The sequence below is a fragment of the Impatiens glandulifera genome, chromosome 3 (genome assembly GCF_907164915.1).
Source record: "Impatiens glandulifera chromosome 3, dImpGla2.1, whole genome shotgun sequence".
NCBI classification, from domain to species: domain Eukaryota; kingdom Viridiplantae; phylum Streptophyta; class Magnoliopsida; order Ericales; family Balsaminaceae; genus Impatiens; species Impatiens glandulifera.
In genome coordinates this window covers 63,935,641-63,956,521 of record NC_061864.1, presented here as the reverse complement: position 1 = coordinate 63,956,521, position 20,881 = coordinate 63,935,641, and the positions used below count along the sequence as shown (strand labels likewise).

General features: G+C 30.9%; 1 protein-coding gene across 2 annotated transcripts; it reads left to right on the top strand.

The window, feature by feature from the left end:
* The first annotated feature begins 8,042 nt into the window (after positions 1 to 8,042).
* LOC124931337 (transcription factor E2FC-like) lies at positions 8,043 to 13,154 on the top strand. Of its 2 annotated transcripts, none has more exons than XM_047471780.1 (14): positions 8,043 to 8,413; positions 9,465 to 9,606; positions 9,714 to 9,767; positions 9,927 to 10,012; positions 10,126 to 10,214; positions 10,288 to 10,339; positions 10,670 to 10,722; positions 10,801 to 10,851; positions 10,948 to 10,996; positions 11,076 to 11,141; positions 11,223 to 11,299; positions 12,546 to 12,693; positions 12,801 to 12,858; positions 12,928 to 13,154. In XM_047471780.1, the coding sequence occupies exons 1-14, from the start codon at positions 8,159 to 8,161 to the stop codon at positions 12,975 to 12,977; spliced, it is 1,230 nt and encodes a 409-aa protein (XP_047327736.1). In that variant the 5' UTR covers positions 8,043 to 8,158; the 3' UTR covers positions 12,978 to 13,154. The 2 variants fall into 2 exon arrangements, with proteins under 2 accessions (XP_047327736.1, XP_047327735.1); XM_047471779.1 differs by having other exon boundaries at positions 8,044 to 8,413; positions 12,543 to 12,693.
* Positions 13,155 to 20,881: the final 7,727 nt, after the last annotated feature.

Below are 20,881 nucleotides of genomic sequence, written 5' to 3'. Positions count from 1 at the left end.
AAAATATTCCAAAATTCCCAAAAATACCAAAAAATAAATTATGATCATAATTTTTATTATGATTCCAGAATTTTTCTTGTGAATTTTTTGGTGAAGAAATGAGTGTAAAAGGAATTAAAAATCGATTTTAATAAACTTTTTAAATAAAAATAAAATTGGATAATCATGTGTAGCCGGATTTTTGTTAAAATCTTGTAGTAGGATCCTGGACCATCAGAGCGCCCAGATCTCATCCAACAGCTCAGAACGCGTCAAACCCCCGCTACAACGAATCAAGCGCACAACTCACTGCACCCAATCAACTAACAGGACAGACTAACCCCGTTAGTCAACTGAGCTAACCGTGGACGGAACTCCAACGGAACCCTGCATTTTGTCACCCGAAACGATGTTGTTTCCTTCGTCTTCTTCCCTAGACTCGCGACCTCGCGAGCACGATTTTTTATGAAGCTCTAGCTTCCTCCACAAGCGATTAAATTCGTTGATTTTTTCGGTCACGTGTTGCTCTCATCAATGCCTACGTTTCGCCCTTATCCTCCAGTCTTATCCTACACTAGATAAGGCTGTCAGCGAAGTGGATAGAACTTAGGGATAAGCTCGTCGGAGGTCAAATTCGACTTGGATTGTCATCCTCGACCGACCTACTTGTAGTATAAATACTCTCATACCCTTCCACTACGAAATTATCAAACAAACACCAAGAATTACAACTCAAATCGATCTGTGAAGATTCCGACCAAGTTTGGTTTTGTCAAAACCTCCTCCAACGATCCCAACTTCGATCTAGGCTTTTGAACAGGTTCCAACACCTCACGGGAGTGTTCTCTAGTTGTTGGTATGAATCTAAAAGCCTTGAATTCCAGTTTGTAATCAAAACATTGAATTTTTTCAAGTTTTCTTGTTTGATCGGATTTGATTTGTTCTTGAGCTTGATTATGTGATTTCTTTATTGAGAATCATTATACATATCTTGTATGAGGTTTATGTTGAAAGAAATGAAATCAAATCAGCATGAATCGAAAATTTTGAAAATTAAAATTTGAAAACTAGATTTTTGTTCTCATTTCTTGAGTTTAATCTGATTTTTTTGTTCAATTAGTTGTTATACATGTTTGTTAACACGTTAGAATAAATCCTAAGTAACTATAATCACGTTTTGATCATGTTTGATCAAACTATTTTTTTTTTATAAAATAAGCCTAAAACTGAATTTTTTTTAAAAAAAAAATTCTTGCTTTTAATCCGGATTTATTAATCCAATTAGTTGTTATACATGTTTGTTAACATGTTATAATGAATTCCAAACAACTATTTTATCACTTTGATCATGTTTGATCAAATCTTATTTTTGAAAATTTTTGAATTTTGATTCAATCTTCAAAAATTGTTTTAATGTTTGAATGATGTTCTTTTTTTGGTTAAGTTCAACTATATTCTTCATTTCAAAACTAATAGAACAAAAATTAGACCTTGAAACGACATAATTTAAAATATCCTAAAATTTGACCTAGAAATGGTGTTTTAAAATTGACCATTGTAAGGACTAGGACTTCAACATGATTTATGTTAGGAATTTTGTTTTTCATGATCTGTAGTTTATGGATTATGATTTAGTGATCCCAATCAAAAGTTATCGAAGTCTGAAATTTGGACTAAAATAAGAACACACGAACCTATGGTTTTAGCCTAAGACCGATGATCCTCGGTCTTGTTCTTCAGTAGGGACCGAGAAAATGAACCCTATGTCAAAACCCAAGACTGAGAAAACGCACCTAGGACCAAGAATCCCAATACCGAGTTTTCTGACCCAGGACCGGTGTTCTTCAACTAGGATCGAGAACTAGTGTTCTTCAGCTATGATCGAACATTCCCTTTAGCCTAGCACCGATATTTCTAACCCTATGATAGAGTCCTCACTTAGCCTAGGACCGGTATTTCGAAACATATGATCGAGTCCTCACTTAGCCTAGGACCAATGTTTCTAACCCTAATATGTAGGTCTACCACATCAGTCGCATCAATCCAAATTTCCCAACAATTACCTAAAGACTCGATCATCACCCAATGAATCACAATAATATTTCACAAAAGGCTCCAAATACTAGTCACACATTGACAATGCAAAAATAAGTGAGTTACCGATTCAACCTCTTCTTGACACATACGATTAACCTTAATACAATATTTTTTCATGTATATATCATCTGTTAGAATTCCACAATGAATAACGTTTCATCCAAATAATGAGTTATTGGATGAAATCTTTGACTCCCAATGTTTTTTCCAATATATGAAATCATTTTAGCAAAAAAATTGTAGCAATGTCCCACATGGAAACTATTCATATTTTGCCAATAATGTGTTGTTTAGACGGTGACACTTGTATGCGTCCTACCAAAAATAAAACTCTATTATGGGATAAAGTCTCTATAATGTTTAATTTCCTTTTATATCTAATTTGGCTAGCGAAACCACTAGACCGAGGATCAAACATGTTTTTAATTGTGGCATTTCTACATATATCAATGGAAGCAAGCTCATGATACGACATACTTAACTTTTGACACTACATCAAATGTCGTCCCAAAATCTAATCGAATAATCATCCCTCTCAATGAATCTAGACTGCTCATGAAACTTTTCCACATAGGATAAATTTCCCTCCAAATGATACACATCGCTGGATATTGGATATTTTGTTCAACCAACCAGACCAACCATTACCATACTTATATTTGATTATCGATGCCTAAAGACTATTCGTCTTCATTGCAAATCTACTACACAATTTTGGTAGAAAAGTTTTATTAAAAAATTATTGAATATATAGACCTCCTTAATCTTTAAAACATTTAACTTTATCTTAGTATACTAGATGATAAAACAGTGAGTTATAAGATCCCTATAGAAATTTACACATTATTCTCTACATTTTCACCGCCACACTCTTGAGATAATGAATAACATCATATATGTGGGCATAAATGACAACACACTCTTAATGAGGATTATACGACCCCCTTTCGAGATTATTTTACTTTTTTATCTAGACAATTTACATTCCATTTTAGTGATAATTGAGTCTCAAAAGACTTTGGATCGTAACTTAGCACCTAATGACATACCAAGATATGTTGATGGAAGATCACCAATTTTGAACCCAAACACATTTACCAACCTTATCCTTCTTCTATTCGAAACAAAATTTGAAAAAAATATGTCTAATTTATTAAGATTAAAATATGTCCCGAGTTTTATGTGAAAGCCATCATTATTAGAGAGCTTGCATAACAATGACTAATAAAAAATGAGAGAGTGAATCACCATGTCTAATCTCTCTAGAGCTCTCAAAAAATCATGAGAACTTCCATTAACAATAATAGAAAACTTTACCGTCGAGAGGCAAAATCTAATCTAACCAATCCATTTCGCACACATTCCCATTTTGTTCATTACATCAAATAAAACTCTCAATTGACACGATCATAAGCTTTTTCGATGTCTACCTTGACAAAAGTACATTTTTTACCTATTGAATTAGTTGAGTCAATGCAATCATTGACTATTAATACGACATCATAGATTTGACGACATCTGATTACTAGATATGACCGTCTCTAACACCCTCTGTAACTTGTTGGTCAAACATTTTGCGACAATCTTATAAAATGATGAAACAAGACTGAGTTGCCTAAAATTCTTCACATCAATAGTCTCGGAGCTTTACAAATGAGATATATCAAAATAGAGTTCCAACTCTTATCAAATGATAGAAATTGATAAAAAAAAATGACCAATTGCTTCCATAATTTTAGTTCTAAGGAAATATTACGCCTTCTTAAAAACAAGCAAAAGTAACATTTCGCATCCTGGCGCTTTATCACTTACATACCCCTTAATGGTGTGGTCTTCTTAACCTCCTTCAACGTAAAACAAGCCTCCAACATATCTTTTTGCGTTGTACTAATTGAATCAAAAGTTATATCATTCAATTTAGGCCCGACCTTAAATGACTTTTTAAACAAACTCTTATAAAATTTGACAACACTCGTAGAAATTTCAGGTTCACTATCACAAACTTCCCCCTCGATCAAGATAAAATTTATCATATTATTTCTTACTTGCGCGTTAACTATCTCATGGAAAAACTTGGTGTAATTAAGTATTATTATATATATATTTTTTTTTGTTAATCTAACCGATTTCACTTAAGTTTAAAATAACAAGGTGTGCATTATAATATGTCAAAGCTACATTGTTTATACTTCACCATAATTTTTCTTAGAAATTATCTTCTCTCTCCTTCTATTATGAATAAAAACCCTATAAAAGTTCGATAATTTTCTAATATCATAGGGTTGTCTCGTTTTATTTTAATTATTATTTATAATTAAATTGGTATTACTTTTGGTTTGGTTGGACATGACAATTTTTTTGTAATACTCTTAACCATTGGTGTCATTTAGTGTCCATATCATCTGATTGTGATTATGATGGTGTTATGGTAAGTTCTCCTGTGTTCGTCTCCTCAATAGTAAATGAGACAAAATAATTAGATATTAACTTCTTTTTCACTTTTTTTAATAAAGAGTTACTAAAGTTGATCTTTCACATAGAGGTTGTCTTAGGAGTGTAAGCGATTTGATTCGGTCAGTTTTTTCACCGAAAAATTCATCTCAACCGCCTGTGTCAATTTTTTAAAATCTTCATCCGTGGGTTGACAGTCAAACGTTGGTTCGGTTTTGTTAGTTAGAAATTTTTTTGATCGGATTATCAGTTTAATCGTTGAAGAAATAACAAAAATATATATATTATAATAAACTAAAGAAAAAATGAAAAAAAATGAAGAATAAAAAACCTTATTGACTTCTATAATAAAATTATAATAAATTAGGTAATAAAACAACTAAATATCATGTCTATCTTTTACTATTATGCTAGAAGGACTTTTTTTAAATATATCAAAAAATTCGTTATAGTCGGTTAAATTGTTAATTTTTTATTATTTAAATCATCAACTAAACCGGTCAGGGTCGATACAATAAATTTATTAATTGAGTAGAACTCGGTTCGGTCGGTTTTCATCAGATCTGTTCGATTTTTTCGGTTTTGTTTACACCCGTAGGTTGTCTTAAATGTATTATCTCATTATTTGTATGAGTTTCTCACAATTCAATCATATACATAGATGAATCATTATAATTTGACATGACATTTTCGGTTTTACTTACTAATCCTCGCCTAAAGATAGTTTTAAATTAATATTGCTAATACTTGGTAAAGATTATTTTTTATGGTTCGTTTAGATAGTTATACTTTAAAACTTGTTGGTTAAGAACTCAAATAAATATATATTTAAAATTAGAATCAACAAATTTAATATTCATTAGATCTTTTTTATTAAGAATTTTATTTTTATAAATTATTTATATACTTTGATAATTATATTATTAATTAATTATTTTAATTTTTTACATGTTATTTTATATTATTAATTAATTTTTATATGAGACTTTTAATTGAATAAGAGAATTCATATGAAGAAATAAAAACCAACTCATAATCTAACCTCAATAATAATAATTATTATTATTATTGAAAGTCATTTTTTAATGACTAAAAGTATAATTAGTTGGGAGAAAAAAAATTATTATCTTGTATATATATTGTTTTCTCTTTATATATATAACTTTTTAATGAAGCCGGATCCTATGCTTTTAAATTAATATCTTTCATGTGGGCATGTTTCCTCTTACAAGAGAAGGGCAATATGATAAATAATTTATTTATTTACCATATTGCCCCTAGAAATAAACATATTAATTTTAAAACGGAGAATTTCAAGTTCTTTTTAATGTATATAATAATAAATTTATATCTATAACAAATATATATAATTAAAAATTAATATATTATTTGAATACTATATAATTTTAAAATAACAAAAATATATTTAAATATATTAATACATATAATTTTAAAATATATTTAAATTTATTATATATGTCTTAGTAAAGCTCCTTTTTATTTAAAATATTAAAATTTAATAATAAGAATTTGAAAATAAAAAAAAAATATGTATAGTTGTATATAATAAACGATAAATCTAAGTAAATTATATTTGTTAATTTATTAATAGTTAAATTTACCTTTTATTAATATATATATATATTATAAATAATAAAAGTAAGATTACTTTTTTTTAAGAGTGTTAAATTTACCTTTTATTAATATATATATATATATATATATATTATAAATAATAAAAGTAAGATTACTTTTTTTTTTATGAATATTAAATTTACAGTTTATTAAATAAATATTGAGATGGCCACATGATAATCATCAAACAATTTTTAATATTGGCCGGCCAGGCCAAGTGCAATGCGACACTATCTATAGTCCAACTCAACCATATATTTTCAAAATCTAAATATATTTTTTTATTATTATATTGAGTTCATTTAATTTCTAAAAATTCATCAAATCATTTATAGAAATAAATCAAACATTTAATTAATAGATAAATATAAATTATTTTCTCAATATCACTTTTAACTAAATATATGATAATATAAAGTATAAAGCAATTAAATTAATCAAAAAGTTTTAGAGAAATTAAATGCACAAAACAATCACTTTATCCACTATAATTAATTTATAACAGAAAACAATTAATACTTTGTGCAATTGATGAAAAAAAAATGACAATGGAATCAAAGAAAAAAAATTGTTGATTTTTCTTCTAAATTGTTGCTTTTTCTTCTAAATTGTTGCTTTTTTATGGTTTCCTTTTTTAAATCATTAAATGTTAAATATGTAAAATATATAAACTAGTAAATTAAATATTTAAAGTTAATATGCTTTTATATTTTTTAATTAGTCAATTATTCAACTTTTGACTTTGGAAATATAATCCAACTTAGATATTGTAATTTAATAAAAATTTGATGGATTATTTTGATAGTGTTATTGTTCTTAGTTATGTAGTATTGTTTGAATCTATATTGTTTTAAAACTCGTATTTATTCACTTCATTTTCCTTAATTATTATTTATGAGTATACTCTTACTATGCAGAATATGATAATTTAAATTAAATGTTTATTAGTTATTATTAAAAAATGAGTTATTCTTTTCTAGATCAATTGAATTATGAGGTGAAAGTAAAAATTATCACAAATAGTTGTATTTATTTATTTTGATCAATTTATTAATAAACTGATAATATTTTTAATTAAATTATTAGGCTAAAATTTTCAATTGAATAAAGTTGTACGGTTTGGATTGCCTTTATTTTAATAACAGATTTTCATGGATTTTGTTTTCTTGTTCAATAATTTTATTTATTTTTGGCAATATATTGAAATTATTTTAGGATAAAAGTACAAAAGACCCTTAAACTTCAATCAAATGTATAACATTTCCCTTTCAAATTTAATTTAAACCATCCTACTATAAAATTAACCCAAAACATAAAATTTGGCAACATATATAGTTATAGTTGTTGGATTTAAGTTTGGAAAAAAAATATTTTTAATTTATTTAAAATTTTTATATTATTTAAATCTTATTAATATATTGATTTTATGTAATAATGTTATGAAATATATTTTTATTATGTATATATTAATCAATTTAATAAAATTTGATGGTTCAAACTCAGATTCACTAAATTGTTTATAAAAAGACCTTATTTATATATATTTATAGAATATTATTTCATTTAAATAATATTAAAAAAAATTCTAAATAAATTTAGATTTTTTAGGTAGACTTTTTCAAACAAGCCCATTAAATTTATTAATATATATATAATTAAAATATATTTTCTAAATTAATATTGAAATTATATATTTGATTTTTTTAAAACTAATTTATAATTTTTTTATTTCAGATCTAACCCACCCTAAATCATGTTTCTCCAAAAATATTGTGCAATAATTTGTAAAATAAAAATAAATATTAGGTTTATTTGAAAAAAAAAAAAAAGAAAAAGGGTTTTTTTAGAGAGGTGATAGGGTAAAAAAAAAAAAAAAAAAAAAAAGTTGAAAAAGGCGGGCAGAGAGAAAGAGAGAAAATGGTGAAAGGCGGGGCTGCTGATTCGAACTGACCGCTCTCTCTCTCTCTCTCTCTTTCTCTTTCTCTTTCTCTCTCTAATGGCGACTCCTGGCGAAGATTCGAATCATCGATGGCAACTTGAGCAATCTCTGTCTCAAATTCAGATAGATTCAGTCTTCCATCCGCGATATCAACTCTGCACACCTTCCGCTTCCAGTCAATCTCTCCCTTTCTACTTACAAACTTCTCATTCTTCATCTATGATTTCATCGCCAATACCCTCCAATGACTATCCCTCCTCACGCACAGATCTCTTATCTGCACAACCACATCCGACTTTCAATAACTCGCCGGTTAGCTCCACCTCCGACTATCTTTTCTTTCTTTCTTTCTTTCTTTAGTATATATCTAGCTTTGAATCGTCTTCTGGGGATTTAAGAACATGTGATCACTGACACAAGATATCTAATTTTTTTTTTTTTTTTTTTTTTTTACATCTTAAGGGTTTTGTGAATATAATCGCATTTTAACATTGTTGCATGGTGATTCAACCTAATGTGATAAAAGGGTAAACATCAAACAAACATAAAGCCCTGATCTTGGACATTTGTGATGGATATGGATTTCTATTAAATCTGTATATTGAGCTATGAAAGGAAATTAGGAATAATTTCTGATCCAAATAGGGAAATGAATGACTTGGCTCTGTTAATTTGTCCATATCAGCTTTTACCTTGCTTGTTTCATTATTATTCCATACAAATTAATGTTCAAGCTACCTATCTTATTGAGTATTTGCCAGGGAAATAAAAGTTTCTGAATTTGGATCTAGTTCATTGTTAAACAAATGAAGATTGCTATAGGACTGAATGACTGCTCATGCCTAGACTACACTATATACTTGAGTATCTTACTATGATTATTTGTTATCTTAGAAGAGTTTGAAATGCTAGTTGATGAAGCATTTTATCTAATATTGTGCTTCGATTGAGATTTTTGAATTTGTTATCCAAAGCTTTAGGATGCAAGACTTTATAACTCTCCTGTAAGATCCCACAGTTCGCCCATTAATTACTGTCTCGTGAACAAATTTGACTTGAAAATTTGTCGCTATTTGTCAAATTGTCAGTACCACGTCGTCATCCATATGCGACAAATATAATAAGTGGTATTAACTGTTTTGTTTGAGCTAGATTTGCCTATCAGATCTTATTGTATGTATATGCTAATTTATTAACATTCATTAAAAAAATGGCTTCTTTTGTCATGTGAGGGTGATTTGTCTAAAATTGAAAAGTTATTTACGAAGTAACATATGTAAATTCCTTACTGAGCTGCTATGTTCTTTGGTGCGTTTCTCTGTCGAAGCGAAAAGAAATAATTATAGAAATTGATACTTGACAGGTCAATCCTCAACTTTGTACCAAAGCTGAATATGATACCAATCTTTCACTTAGTCTAAAGCCCTCTGAAGGTATTGCGATCTTCAATTCCTCAGAAGTTCCAAAGCAATGGAAACCTTTGATTCCAGCAGGTCCAGTTGCAGGTAAAATTCTATGTGTTTATATATTAATGTGGTAATTGTTACCAAATTATGTTTAGTCTTCCCTATAACTATCATGATGACCTCCTATTTCCTGATCTTTCTGCCAGTACCATCTTATAATGCATCTAATGGGACTGGTTGTCGTTTCGACAGTTCTCTAGGTAAGCATGCTTCAACTTTGTTTTTTGTTGCAATATTACCCGCGATATAGGTGAAACAATTATCAAATTGTCGTGTTGTAAGTTAGTTAGATAGCTTACTAGTTCTGAGCTGTAGATTGATTTTAAATTTATCTAGGGCTTTAATGTGTTTTTTGGCAGGAACGCTAACAAAGAAGTTCATTGATTTGGTCCATAAGGCAGAAGGCGGCCAGCTTGATCTGAACAAGACTGCAGAAGCCCTCAAGGCATGTTGTCAATATTGATACTGTGTAACCTTGGCATGTATTGAGTCACCATTCTTGTTGTACATGAGAAAATTGCCATAACATCTGTACATTTATTTTTATTGCATACACAGGTTCAGAAAAGGAGGATATATGACATTACCAATGTTCTGGAAGGAATAGGATTGATAGAGAAAACCACAAAAAACCATATAATGTGGAAGTAATGGTCCTAGCCCTTTTTTATCTAATTATTTTCGTCTATTTCTCTATGACTGATAGGCTTCTTTTGACAGGGGGTTTGAGATGGTACCAAGCAATATCAATGAAGATGCTAACTTGTTAAAGGTGTGCATTCATAGGATGATGAAATTCTAGTTCTCAATTCCTTTTATTTTATCAACATTGGTTGATGTTTAATTTCAGTGCTCTCTTTATTGAAGTATGATGAAAATATCTTTTGTATTCAAAAAATAAAGTAAGGGTATTTAGTATTTTAGTTGATTATTTGATTTATGAGTGATTCCATGATAAAGGGGTTATTTGGATTAACGCTTCATCATACAATGCCTTGCTGTGTTTCTTATTGTGCTTCAATGAATTTTGTGGTTTCTTGTAATGGTGAAGAAGGATAACAAATTAAAAATGATGTCTGCTGACAATTTTGGTTTTTGTCAGGCTGAGCTTGAAAATTTATATGCTGAAGATAGCAGGCTTGATGCTTGTATAAGGTGTGTAGAATCAATTCTTTACTTTTCTCCTAATGATCTCTTTGACCATGTAGCTAATGTCGGCTTCATTCAATATAGGGAAAGAGAAGAGCATTTGAGGATTTTAAGATCTCATGAGAATTTTAAAAAGTAAGTAGTGTTTTTACTTCTTATCTGTTGTTTCTCAAACTGGGATTATGTAAAGTATCATCTCTATGGGGGAACTTATTTTTGGATCTTTTTCAGGCACCTTTTCTTGACTGAGGAGGATATCACAAGCATTCCTCACTTCAAGGTCTTTATTTGTCTTGGTTTCCTTTTTTCCTGTTATTTATATCCTTAAGCTTCATACTCACATGAACTGTATGCAACAGGATCAAACTCTTATTGCAATAAAAGCTCCACATGCTAGTTGTATTGAAGTTCCTGATCCAGATGAGGTGGGAAATTTTCTGCATGGATGAATTAGTTTTTATCTTTCAAAGAAATGCCTGCAGCTGACATTTCACTTTTGTTGACAGGAAACTGGTTTCCAACAAAGGGAGTTTAGATTAATTGTTAGAAGTATAAGAGGCCCAATTGATTTGTATCTATTAGGGTACCTATTTCCCTCTCATTCTCCTTATTATGCAATATTTCTCTTTATCATTCCTGTGATTTCGTTGCCACATCTCTTTTTGCCTTTCTGTCATAGTTCTTCAGTTTGCTTTTCTTCGGGATAAACAAAATGGAGTTGGATTTTGCTTGGGATTTAGTTGTTTTTTTGAATACCTTAAACTTGATGAATATGGAAACGAAAGAAGTTATTAGAATAAGACAATTACGGGTTGGACCCTCCGCCTGTAAGCACCTTGATTGAAGTTGTGTGGGATGTTGTGCTAGCCTCCTCCACGAATAAAGCCCTCCCTCGTCTGAAATAAAATGAAAGTAGGACACTGTTTACCATGCCATGCAATTCATGGTCTCACATTTGGAACTTTATTGTTTCCTTATAGTGAAGAGATCACATGTTTAGAATTGATTTCGAGAAATGTTTTGGAATGAAACTTCTTCTAAAGTGTTTTCTTCATTTTTCACTTCCATTTCTTCTTAATCACACACCATTTGTATCAAATCAATTTACTGTCATTCTTATGATCATCTACTATACCCTAGAATAATGTGCTAGAATGAATATGGCTTAGTACAAGGATCCTAAGATATAAAGACACTGCTGTTAATCCACGACTTCTTGAATGTGAGCATTTTGTTGCACAAGATGCGAGCCCACATGCTATGAAGATTTAAATTGCAACTGTTAGAATGTAAGGAGATAATGGTATGTTAATCACCGTCATACAGGATCAACTTCCTTTTATGAGTTTATGGGATAAATTTCAATCAATGTTGAGAAACACCCTTTTCCCCCTCTTCTGTGAGATCTCACATTGGATGTGGATTAAGATGAGATCACGTTTGCAAACACAATTTAGCTAGGTACAGATTCAAAAATTTATTGGCAGTCTCTCATCTGGATCCAGATTGAGAAACACAAAGTGTTTCCAAATCTTGAAGAATAGAAAATCCCTTCATTTTCTATTTGATCATGTCTTTTATTGTGTTCCTATTTGAAAAGGGTGCCCCTTTTGGGTACCATCTTGGTTGTTTTTTGGAAGGAAATACCCGTTAATAGAAAGAAAGAGAGAGTGAAGGTTTGGACTACTTTGCCTAATGCATGTTCAGAGTCATTTTGGCTCATTATATGAGAAACACTTTATATTTCTATCAAAATATCTAGATTTCATTGTTTGCTACCTTATTTTTCTTTATAAAACCTTAATCGAGTTGCATAATGCTTGTAGCAGTGGAAGCCAAATTAAGGAGGATGTGAATGTCAATGAGAAAAATCTAGCAGATATATCTTCAGGAACGGATCCAATAATACCAGATGGCATTTCCTCAACAGGTCCTGTGGAATCCAGAACTCAGAAGATCACAATACCAGAATCTGCTGTAAGCTAATCTTCCTTTTCTTTTGCTTCGAAAATCACATTCCCATTGAAGGTTTCTTTGTAATGCTTGTAGCAGCACGATTAATACCCGTTTCTCTTTTTCTTCAGAGAGAAGATGATTATTGGTTCCAATCTCATAAAGAAGTAAGCATTACAGACTTATGGGGTAAGTAATCTTATTTACTTCCTTAACTCTACATTGTTTCTGTTTGTAATTGTTCATCTCTGTTAACAGAAAGAGATGAAAGGAGACCAGCAATGCGCCTTCCTCGGAATCCCGAGTAGCTCATCAATGGAAATCGTGACGAAAAGCGAGCAAGAGTATACCTGCAAGTAAATATAGTGGCTAGATATTCTTATTATTGATTTATATGAGTGTTGGCGTCACATATGTGCATGCAATATATACAAACTAAATAACTTGTGAGAATAAATAAGAAAAGATTTAAGATGATTGCAATATATGCCAATTTGGGTATGCAATAACATATAGAACTAAACAATAAATGATTTGACAAAAATAAAGGATTTGAGATATACAACTAGATATTGGTAATAGTTTATTTATTTTTATTCCTAGAATAAATAATATGTAGTTTCAGCCTTTCAGGATGTTTATTTGACAATTTTAAATTATTTATTTTCAATTTTGTATTGCATTTTTTATTGGTTGTCTAGTTTCAATTTAAACCATTCAAATTTGAATTGGTTTGATATCATTTCTTGCCCAATACTCTCATTTTGTTGATTTTAACTAAGAGATCATGTTTTTTCTTTTAATTATTTTTAATCTTAGGTTTTTAATTTTGATATTTTTATCATCTAAATTACAAATTTTCACCATTTCAAATATATCTCAATTTTGAAAAAAATAAAATTTGTAATGTTTGTTTCCTATTATCTCATTACTAAATAGGGGATCAATTACTAGATTTGATGGATTTTTTAAAATCTTTTTTAGATAAATTTAGATTTGATTTTACTAAGTTAGTTATATTTTTATCATAGATATGTTTATAAACTAAGTTTTTTATTAAACAAATACTTGAAAGTTGAAAGTCAAGTTGGTAATTGATTTGACTACTTTATATATTATGAGGAGATTTTATTAATATATAGGTTTTTATTATCTAAAAATTCTATATTCATATTTATATCTAACATCAAATATGCATAGATTCGATTTTATATCTGATATCAAATATTTTTTGAATTGAATTGAGTTTATATATATATATATATTTGACCGTTTTGATATATTTGAACATCTAGGAGTGTTATTTTGGTATGTCTAAATATTGGTATAATCCAAATAATATACTAAATATTGACTGCATACATATTTTGATAAAAAAAAATCTATTATAGTTAAAGAGATAAAATAAATAATATATTCAAAAATAAATTTATTAAGTTAGGTTACTTAGTTCATAATGATTTTATTTTATTGTTTGTATCTGTATACCGAAAAACTGATATTTTACGGTATGATATTTTCGATATACTAAATATATCGATAATTTTCCTACCCTAATTAAATACAAGATAATTAAATATTAAATATATCGTCAATATTATAAATTAAAACAATTCATAACATCAAAATATTAAATAAAATAACATCTAATATAACAAAAATTAGAAAGGAAAAAAAATATTCATTCCAATAAACCAAACTAAGTAAATTATTTGAGTTGATATCGAGGAGGATTGATTTCGGTTTGATTGTAGTTTGAGTTAATTTGAATAATTCATATTATCCAAACTTAATGGTTACACTTTCAAACTCAATATTTTTTCTAATAATTCAAATTTCACATTAACACTATATATTTTGGTTGATAAAATATTTTAAAGTTTTTATTTTGATTTATTTTACAAATATAATTTATTATTATAAAAAATAATTTTTTAAAATTATTTAAATATTATTTTCAACTTAAATTTTTATAATTAAAAAAATAGAATATCTCACATTAAATCAAAATAAACTTTAATCACATTAATTAGTTACATTATAATAAAATTTTTAAAAACATAAAATAAAATTAATTTATCCTAAAGTGATTATAATGAAAAAAATACTATTATTTTAATAACATTTATTAATTTATTTTAATATTTATATTAATTTATTTAATATTGTAATTATAATTTTTTTTAGTACTATCAATAATGTATTAATAGTGTGTTAGTAGAAAACGTGTTAAACGAGTCAAAATATATTGAGTGTATTTGGTAACTCTGTAATTGACATTGGAATTGGAATTGGAGAGTCCAATTTTAATTCTTATGTTGGTTAGACATTTTAATATTAAGAATTGGAATTGGAATTAAAATTCCAATAGAATTCAATATAGTGTAATTTGATAGTTCCCAATTCCAATATTTTTAGGTCAGAATTGTAAATCCAAATTAACACGTTTTTCACATTTTTTTGACATGTTTAACACGTTTTTCATATATTAAACATGTTTAACACATTTAACATGTTTTCATGTTTTTTTCACGTTTAACACGTTTTTGGCACGTTTAACACGTTTTGGCACATTTAACATATTTTTCACGTCTTTGACATGTTTAACACGTTTTTGACACGTTTAACACGATTTTCACATTTTAACACGTTTTGACACGTTTACCACGTTTTTGACACGTATAACACGTTTTTTACGGTTTGGCACATTTTGCACGTATTGACACGTTTAACAAGTTTTTCACATATTTGGCACGTTTAAAACGTTTTTGACACGTTTTTAACATGTTTTCACGTTTTTGACACATTTAACATGTTTTTAACCTATTAAACACGTTTATCATGTTTTTAACATATTAAACACGTTTATCATGTTTTTGGCACGTTAAACATGTTTTTAATATTATAACATGTTTTTTTTACGTTTTTGACAAGTTTACCACATTTTGACACGTTTAACGACACATTTAACAAGTTTTTCACATATTTAGCACGTATAACACATTTTGACACGTTTTCATGTTTTTAACACATTAAACACGTTTAATACGTTGTTGACACGTTTTACATGTTTTTTTACGTTTTTGACATGTTTGACACATTTTAAATGTTTTTGACACGTTTAACACGTTTTTAACACGTTTAACACATTTTTCACGTTTTGACACGTTTAACAAGTTTTTCACTTATTTGGCACATTTAACACATTTTTGATACGTTTAACATGTTTTTACGTTTTTGACACGTTTAACACGTTTTTAACACATTAAACACGTTTATCATGTTTTTGGCACGTTAAATACGTTTTTGACACGTTTAACACGTTTTTTACGTTTATGACACGTTTAACACATTTTTGTATGTTTAACACTTTTTTTGGCACGTTTAACACGTTTGATAAATTTTGGCACATTTACCACATTTTGACATGTTTAGTACGTTTTGGCCCGTTTAACACACTTATGACATGTTTAAAACGTGTTAAATATGCCAAAAATGTGTTAAACATGCCAAAAACATGGAAAATGTGTTAAACGTGCCAAAATGTGTTAAACTTGTCAAAATGTGTTAAACGTACTAAAAACGTGTTAAACATGTTAAACATGTGAAAAACGTGTTAAACATGCCAAAAATGTGTAAACGTGCTAAAAACGTGTTAAACGTGTCAAACGTGTGAAAAACATGTTAAATGTGTCAAAAATGTGTTAAACGTGCCAAAAACGTGAAAAACGTGTTAAACTTATCAAAACGTATGAAAAACACGTTAAATGTATTAAGAATGTCAAAAACGTGTTAAATGTGTCAAAAACGTATTAAATGTGCCAAAACGTGAAAAACGTGTGAAACATGCCCAAAACGTGAAAAACGTGTTAAACGTGTCAAAAATGTGTAAAACGTGTGAAAATGTGTTAAACATGCCAAAAACGTGTTAAGCGTGCCAAAAACGTGAAAAACGTGTTCAACTTATCAAAACGTGTGAAAAACATGTTAAACGTATTAAAAATATCAAAAACGTGTTAAATGTGTCAAAAACGTAAAAAACATGTTAAACGTGAAAAATGTGAAAAACGTGAAAAACGTGTGAAAACGTGTTAAACGTGCCAAAACGTGAAAAACATGTTAAACGTGTCAAAAATGTGTAAAACGTGTAAAAATGTGTTAAACATGCCAAAAACGTGTTTAACGTGCCAAAAATGTGTTAAATTTATCAAAACGTGTGAAAAACATGTTAAACGTATTAAAAATGTTAAAAACGTGTTAAACATACCAAAAACGTGAAAAACATGTTAAACATGAGAAAATGTGTTTTAAGTGTGAAAACGTGTTAAAAATGTCAAAAATGTGTTTAAACGTGTTAAACGTGTAAAAAACGTATTAAATGTGTTAAAATGTCAAAAACGTGAAAACATATTTAAGAAGTTAACATTTTGAACCGATATTTTATTTTGTTTGAATTGGAATTGAATTACAATTCTATTATTTTCCCAAACATAGGAATTAGAATTGAATTATAATTCTATAACTTTTCCAAACATAGAAATTGAATTGTAATTTAATGCCAATTATCATGGAATTGGAATTAGAATTCCAGTGCCAATTTCAATTCCAATTTCCCTCATCAAACAATTCAGTTCTAGGAGATATTTCATAGGTTAAAACATATAAAAACATGTTAAGCAAGTTAAACATGTTAAAAACAGACTAAAATACATATTAAACGGGTCAAAATTGTATTAAACATTTTAAAAACGTATTAATCAAGTAAAACAAATTAAGAACATATTAAAAAAAATGAGTTGAATAAATTTAATTTCTCCAATAAACTAAATTTAGTTTAGGTGATTGAACTAATATTATATATTATGAATTCGATTAATATGAGTTTGATAATTGATTAAATAAATTTAATCCTTATTGTGTACATATCCGATGCCTTTTGTCACGGGCTCAGTCTTTTCACTGACGATCCGTGCGGCACTAGTTACGATCTTCTCAAGAACGAGTAACTAGTCAGCCTTACTCGACGCAACACTCGGCGTTTAATAGAATTGACACAAAAATTCTAGAGAGAGAGTAACTCTTACAAAGAATAGTAGTATATTACTCGAATACTTGGTGATTTACAATGTAATACTTCACAAGTATTTATAGGACTAATTCTAGCTGTTACATTGATTGTGCACTAATTTAGGGATTCCTTGTAATTATCAATCAAGGACATTCCTTATTAAGGACATTCCTTTTATATTTCAATTAGTGATGCACTAATCAAGGAATTCCTTTTAACTCTCAATTAGGTGAGCTAATCAAGGACCTTCCTTCCAGCTTCCTTCCAGTCTAGAATCTTCCTTGGGTTGGGCTTAAGAGGGCTCAAGCCTCCTCCTCTTCTTGGGCCAGGAGGATTGGGTCGTGACATTCTCCTTAAGCCTCCTCTTCCTGGGCCAGGAAGATTGGGCTGTGACATTCTCCCCCACTCAATCTGGCGACGTCCTCGTCGCTTCCTCCTTGTAGGCCTGGATGATGTCTCCACATTAGATAAAAGTTTTGAGCGACGTGCTGACTTTCTAACCCATTTCTTCTCTAAGAAAGGTTCTTCGTATTGCCTCACAAGCCCCTTATGAATTTTGGAAAATTGTCTCTCTTGATGGAGGATAAGTTTTACTATCACTCGGTTTCCTCCGAACTCCAAGTGTCTTCTCTTCTTTTCCTCCCATTTCTTCATTCTTTTGGCGGTCTTGGCTATTTCGCACTTCTCTTTCTTGAATGGAAACTCCTCTGGTTGCCTCTTCAATTCCTCCAATTTGGGAGGTTTAATGCGATAAAGAACCGTCGCCGATGGTTTTGTACATTTTACTAACTCTTCTCTATTCTCCACCTCTCTCTTATGGTGGAGTTTCTCTGATACTCCAGCGGACATTACATCGTGACATTTCTCTAGGACAATTGTAACTTCTGGATGTATCTTCTCTTTAGACGCAGTCTTCTCATCTTCTTTCACAATGACAAAAGATGATGGATAGGTGTACTCCGCACCTTTTGAGAGTTGCATGGTAGATAGGTGCCTAGTTTCTCTTCTGCCCTCTCTTGTTAGAGGTATTGTGCGAGTATTACCTTGCTCTAGAATGTACATCATATTGGCAGAAGGGAGTAGGATGACATTTACCTTGTCTAGGAACTCTATGCCGAGAACCATTTTGTAGTCATCCATGTCGATAATGGAGAAATCCAGAAGGCCGGTCCACTCCCCCAAGTTGATCTTTACATTACGAGCAACTCCATAAGTCGCACTTGGTGCCGAGTTGACTGCTTTAAGCCACCCTTTCTCTTTAGTGTACTTAATCCCCAGTCTTCTCGCCTCCTTTACCTCTAGAAAATTGTTGTTGGCTCCCGTATCCAACAAAGCTTTAACCATGTGGTTTCTTACTCTAGTTTCCACAAATAGTCGTCCTTTCTTCGTGGACTTTGACTTATCAAACTTTGCTGTAACGGCACTAAGTAGGTTTAACGACCCCAATCGAGCTTCATCGTGAAGGCGTTCTTGCTCCTCCATCAATGCTGATAGTTTGTTCTTCATTGGGCACTCTCTCGCTTTGTGCGGCCCTTCACAAAAGAAACACTTTATCCGGGGTTTCTCTCCACGTTTCTCGTCCCGATCTCCTTTACCATTTGATTTGATAAACTTAACTGGGTCTTCATTGTTATGGAGATGGTCTCCACCATTTTCCCCATTGTCATTCCTCTCATAGGTCGACTTTAGTTTCTCTTGCCTTCTCATCTCGACAAGAGATTCAGCCACGGCAATTGCGGAGCTTAGATCTTGGACACTACGTCGTTCCAATTCCAACTTCGCCCACATTTGTAGACCGTCAGTGAAGGCAAACAAGGCTTCGTCGTCTGAGTAGTTAGGGATCTCAAGGAGAGTAGCGATGAACTCCTTGACATACTCCTTGATACTCCCTCTTTGTGAGAGTCGCCGCAACTTGGCCCTTACTTCTCGAATAGCGTTTTCCGGATAGAACTGTCTCTTGAGTTCCTCCTTGAATTCACCCCAGGTATTGATAGAACACATACCTTTTTTAATGTCGCCACTCCTTTGCCTCCACCATAGCATCGCGGTGTCTTCCAGGTATGTCGTGGCAGTATCTATCTTTCTCGCCTCTTCTACTAGGCCGAGTGCTTTGAAATACTGATCTAGACTCCATAGGAAGTTGTCGATCTCTTTCGCATTCCTCTCGCCTAAATACGCTTTAGGCCTTGGAATGTCTATCCTTATCGGATTGGGGACTCCTACAGGCGCGCGTCCGCACTCTTGCGCAACCGCCTTCTTGAGTAACGCTACATCCTCTTCGGTAGTTTCTAACTTAGAAATCATTACCTCGAGTTTCTCAGTCAAGGTCCTGATTTCACCAAGGAGGGTCTGCTCCACGATCTGAGCTTGCTCTTGACACTTGGACAAGCCTTCATTCAGGGCACCTTACATTCCTCCTCGGAGCTCGTCTCTCTCCTTCTCAAGCTCGACAATGCATTCCTCTAGGTCCCCATCATTATCTTGTCCGTACGCCACGGTGAGTTCTACCTTCTCCAACCTGGCGATAATGTCAACGATAGCATCTCTTGATCTTTCTTTTTCTTTGGTATCTTTGGTTCCTCCCGCCTGAATTTTGCGAGAGTTCCTACCATCTTCTTCGGTCCCGTGGGGAAGATTCTCTACTTCGTCCACGACCTTTGAAGTTTCTTCCGATCTCCTCGTCATTTCAGCTCTGATACCAATTGTCACGGGCTCAGTCTTTTCACTGACGATCCGTGCGGCACTAGTTACGATCTTCTCAAGAACGAGTAACTAGTCAGCCTTACTCGACGCAACACTCGGCGTTTAATAGAATTGACACAAGAATTCTAGATAGAGAGTAACTCTTACAAAGAATAGTAGTATATTACTCGAATACTTGGTGATTTACAATGTAATACTTCACAGGTATTTATAAGACTAATTCTAGCTGTTACATTGATTGTGCACTAATTTAGGGATTCCTTATAATTATCAATCAAGGACATTCCTTATTAAGGACATTCCTTTTATATTTCAATTAGTGATGCACTAATCAAGGAATTCCTTTTAACTCTCAATTAGGTGAGCTAATCAAGGACCTTCCTTCCAGCTTCCTTCCAGTCTAGAATCTTCCTTGGGTTGGGCTTAAGAGGGCTCAAGCCT

Excerpts from the sequence above, each read along its gene's own strand:
- LOC124931337 (XM_047471779.1), top strand. The coding sequence starts at position 8,159 with ATGGCGACTCCTGGCGAAGATTCGAATCATCGATGGCAACTTGAGCAA. Across the intron at positions 10,997-11,075 it reads CAAGCATTCCTCACTTCAAG|GATCAAACTCTTATTGCAAT; the intron begins GTCTTTATTTGT and ends TGTATGCAACAG. Across the intron at positions 11,300-12,542 it reads ATTGATTTGTATCTATTAGG|CAGTGGAAGCCAAATTAAGG; the intron begins GTACCTATTTCC and ends TAATGCTTGTAG.